The sequence below is a fragment of the Myotis davidii genome, unplaced genomic scaffold (assembly GCF_000327345.1).
Source record: "Myotis davidii unplaced genomic scaffold, ASM32734v1 scaffold1527, whole genome shotgun sequence".
In the NCBI taxonomy this organism is placed as follows: domain Eukaryota; kingdom Metazoa; phylum Chordata; class Mammalia; order Chiroptera; family Vespertilionidae; genus Myotis; species Myotis davidii.
The window spans coordinates 285,944-289,817 of NW_006298269.1; the positions used below are offsets into that span (position 1 = coordinate 285,944).

Below are 3,874 nucleotides of genomic sequence, written 5' to 3' on the forward strand. Positions count from 1 at the left end.
GCCCTACCCCCCCCCCCTGCCAGTTTCATCATTTTCATGCATTAAAAAGTCCATTCTAAGGCCTCCTGGACTCTAGTCCTGTGCAAGTCCCTTTTCAATGAGTCTTTCTGGCTTTGAGGCTCAAGAGAAATGAAGCTTCAGAGCCCAGGTTCAGGCAGAGCTCCTGTTCTTTCTAATCCCCAAATTCTGCCACCCTCTTCTGTCCCCCCAGGTGGTGCTGGACAACACTGCCCTGAACCGGATCGCCACAGACCGCCTGCACATCCAGAACCCGTCCTTCTCCCAGATCAATCAGCTGGTGAGCCCCTACTTCTAGATTCCTTGGGACTGGAACCCCTTCCTACTGGAACACTTGTCTGGTAAAGGGAGTACCTCCCCCCACCAGGCCAAGACCCATGACATGGCATCCCTGTCCCCAGGTGTCCACCATCATGTCAGCCAGCACCACCACCCTGCGCTACCCTGGCTACATGAACAACGACCTCATCGGCCTCATCGCCTCACTCATTCCCACGCCCCGGCTCCATTTCCTCATGACTGGTTACACCCCCCTCACCACGGACCAGTCGGTAAGAACAGCCCTCAGTGTCTCAGGCCCCACTGGCCCCGGGCCCAGAAACCTCTAACCCAGCCTCTCTCTCCTCCCTGCTGCCCCAGGAGGCTCTGTGCTCAGGGACTGGCACCGACTGCCCCTCAGGTGGCCAGTGTGAGGAAGACCACGGTCCTGGATGTGATGAGGCGGCTGCTGCAGCCCAAGAACGTGATGGTGTCCACCGGCCGGGACCGGCAGACCAACCACTGCTACATCGCCATCCTCAACATCATCCAGGGGGAGGTGGATCCCACTCAGGTAGGTGAGGCCCCTTTTTTCCACCCTGGACCCTGCAGGGGTAGAGGAGAGGCGACCACCACCACCCCTGTGCCCACCCCAGGTCCACAAGAGCCTGCAGAGGATCCGGGAACGGAAGCTGGCCAACTTCATCCCCTGGGGCCCAGCCAGCATCCAAGTGGCCCTGTCCAGGAAGTCTCCCTACCTGCCCTCTGCCCACCGGGTCAGTGGGCTCATGATGGCCAACCACACCAGCATCTCCTCGGTGAGTTTCCAGTTTGCACCTATTTCCCCATCATCATTTTCCTGGTTGTGCTCACCTCTCTGCATCCCTGCTGCTCTGCTTCCGGCTCTTTTACTGTGAAGATAGCCCAGCCTTGGTTCCCTGGCTGTCTGGGCCATATTGCTTCTCAAAGTTCTTTTGACCCCCTGCCTTCTGCACACCTCAAGCTCTTTGAGAGGACCTGTCGCCAGTACGACAAGCTGCGGAAGCGGGAGGCCTTCCTGGAGCAGTTCCGAAAGGAGGACATCTTCAAGGAGAACTTTGACGAGCTGGACACATCCAGGGAGATTGTGCAGCAGCTCATCGATGAGTACCATGCAGCCACGCGGCCAGACTACATCTCCTGGGGCACCCAGGAGCAGTGAGTCCCCCAGAACAGAGACCCTCATCTGCCTTACTGGTTGGCCCGGGCCCCGCCTGACCGACCACCCCTCAGAGCACAGATCAGGGACCTCACACATTTCTTTCTCATACACACACATCCGTATACTCTCTGTTGGCATGGGGACACGTGTCTTTCTCCTGTGATGAGACTATGTTTAATAAAGCACTGGATATAAATCGAATCACTGGTCTCTTTGAAGGCTTGGAAACTGGGGAAGCGGAATGCCTGTTCTCTCCCCATCACTGACAGGGTCCTCCCCCATTTCTAGCATCCTCAGCTCTGAGCAAATAGTGTCCCCTGGTTTTTCCTTCTCCTGCCTAGCTTTGGAGAACAGGGATGGGGTCGGCCCCCTTGAGAAATTTGTTTCCAGGGTAAAAAGGCCTATAGATACTGCTGTACTCTCCATCTGACACCCTGGCTCCCAGTCCCTTCCCACCCCTCCGTATCAGGTGACTGTTCCACCAGGTTCACATTCCCACATCAGAGTGTCTTGTTGATTGTCAGGGCAGCAGGCCTACAGCTGCCGCCCCACCACCAGACTCTATTGAGTCCGCCCAGTGGCTTTAATCCAGCAAGTGGGGTGGTGCCTGAGAACCAGGCCAGGAGAGTCACTGGTCAGGCAGCTGGAGCCCAGGACAATTAAGTCAGGAAACCAAACCTGAAGGCTAGACTAAGCAGGGCCAAAAATGGGCCCATAGTTTAGGGGCCATGATTCTGTTCTCAGGTGGTCTGGTTATTTAAAGGGCCAGTGCCTTCCACTTCTGGTGGAAGATGGCAGGAAAGTAGTAAATGCATAGTTATCTACAGCTTCCAGATCGCCCCGGTTGGGTGGCTCAGTTGAAGAGTCGTTGCGTACACCAGGATTGTGGGTTAGATTCCCGTTCTGGGCACATACCCAGTAGTTGGGGCGCATACAGGCGACAGTGATCTATATTTCTCTCACATCAATGTCTCTCTCTCTCTTACAAATAAATAGATCTTCAGGATCAAAAGGGCAAAGCAGGTTGTCCATAGACTGGTGGATTGTAGGGCCCCTTTTAGGCCCTTATGCACCCCAAAGGTAAGGATTGTAGTAGCAGTAACGCGTAGCACTGGGTTAAGTACTAAACATTTTGTTTAATCCTCACGACAACCCTGTGAAGTGGTAGATATTATTACTAATCCCATTTTATAAATGAGAAAACAGACCAAGAATTTGATTTACCAAGTTACCCAGCTAGTCGATGGCAGACTTGGAGTCAAACACTGGTTTGCCCGACTGGCCTCAGTGTTACTAAATATTGTATACATCAGCCCGCTTTTTGTGATAACTTACAGGGCTGGTGTAGAATCATCCCGTTTCTGAAGTTTTTTTAGAGCCATTGGATGGGCCCATCGTGGTCAGAGGATGTGGGGACCTTGAACCACCTGTGCAGGTAGGGCAGCTGCAATCCAGGGGAGGAGGTGTCAGCCTCAGCTGACTACAGGGACACCTACAACATGTCCCCATTACCCAGGTCAGAGTAGCTGGGGCCCTGTGTCTGCGTTCTTACCCTCACCACCCCGCGCTGCCTGCGGTCAAAGGATCGGGCCCAGCAGATGAGGGACTGGGGCTGGCAGAGCTCAGCACACGGCCCTAAAAGGTGTCTGCAGCTCCCAAGCAGTGGTTCTCAACCTTCTGGCCCTTTAAATACAGTTCCTCATGTATGTTGTGACCCCGAACCATAAAATTATTTTCGTTGCTACTTCATAACTGCAATGTTGCTACTGTTATGAATCGTCATGTAAATATCTGATATGCAGGATGGTCTTAGGCGACCCCTGTAAAAGGGTCATTCAACCGTGACCCACTGGTTGAGAACCGCTGCAATAGAGGCTGAAGAGCACCCAGGAACTTGGAGCAAGTTAAAAACATTTTCCCCTTACTATTGGCCGGGGACACACTTTTCCTTTCACGAACCTATTATCTTTAATAAAGCTCTGTAAACAGAACAGCATACAGGCCAGACCCTTATGAACAAAGGGAACCCTCGCCAGGTTACTGGGCAGAGAACAGGCAGTCAGAAGCCATGCCCTGGGCAGGGCGGCCACAAACCTGTCACTACAACAGTCAAAGCACGAGCCTATCGCTATTGATTGCCAAGGCTGACTCAGGGCGATCCTCCCAGTCAGGGAGGGAGATTGACTTCAGGGAAAACCAGCCTGCACCTGGTCCCTTCCCGGCTCCACCCCTGGCCCCTGCACCGCGCTCACCTCGCCTTGCTCCTCTCCCTTTACTGCTCCTGCCCCTGATGACCAGCATTTCATCACTTGGAGGCATCTGCGTGAGTGGGGATCATAAGGTGGCAGCTGTGGTGAGGCTACTACATGTGAGTGGCCAGCTGGCCCACCTCCAGGC

At 54.1% G+C, this 3,874-nt stretch overlaps 1 protein-coding gene across 2 annotated transcripts in view; it reads left to right on the top strand.

The window, feature by feature from the left end:
• TUBG1 (tubulin gamma 1) overlaps positions 1 to 1,675 on the top strand; it is a 4,446-nt gene extending 2,771 nt beyond the window's left edge. The window contains exons 7-11 of one of the 2 annotated variants that reach the window (XM_015570555.1): positions 212 to 298; positions 420 to 569; positions 698 to 850; positions 933 to 1,094; positions 1,246 to 1,328. In XM_015570555.1, coding sequence (XP_015426041.1) covers positions 212 to 298; positions 420 to 569; positions 698 to 850; positions 933 to 1,094; positions 1,246 to 1,254 — 561 coding nt within the window. In that variant the 3' untranslated portion in view covers positions 1,255 to 1,328. Of the gene's footprint in view, positions 1 to 211; positions 299 to 419; positions 570 to 697; positions 851 to 932; positions 1,095 to 1,245 lie in introns of both variants that reach the window. The other variant, XM_006773879.2, reaches the window with a different exon arrangement.
• Positions 1,676 to 3,874: the final 2,199 nt, after the last annotated feature.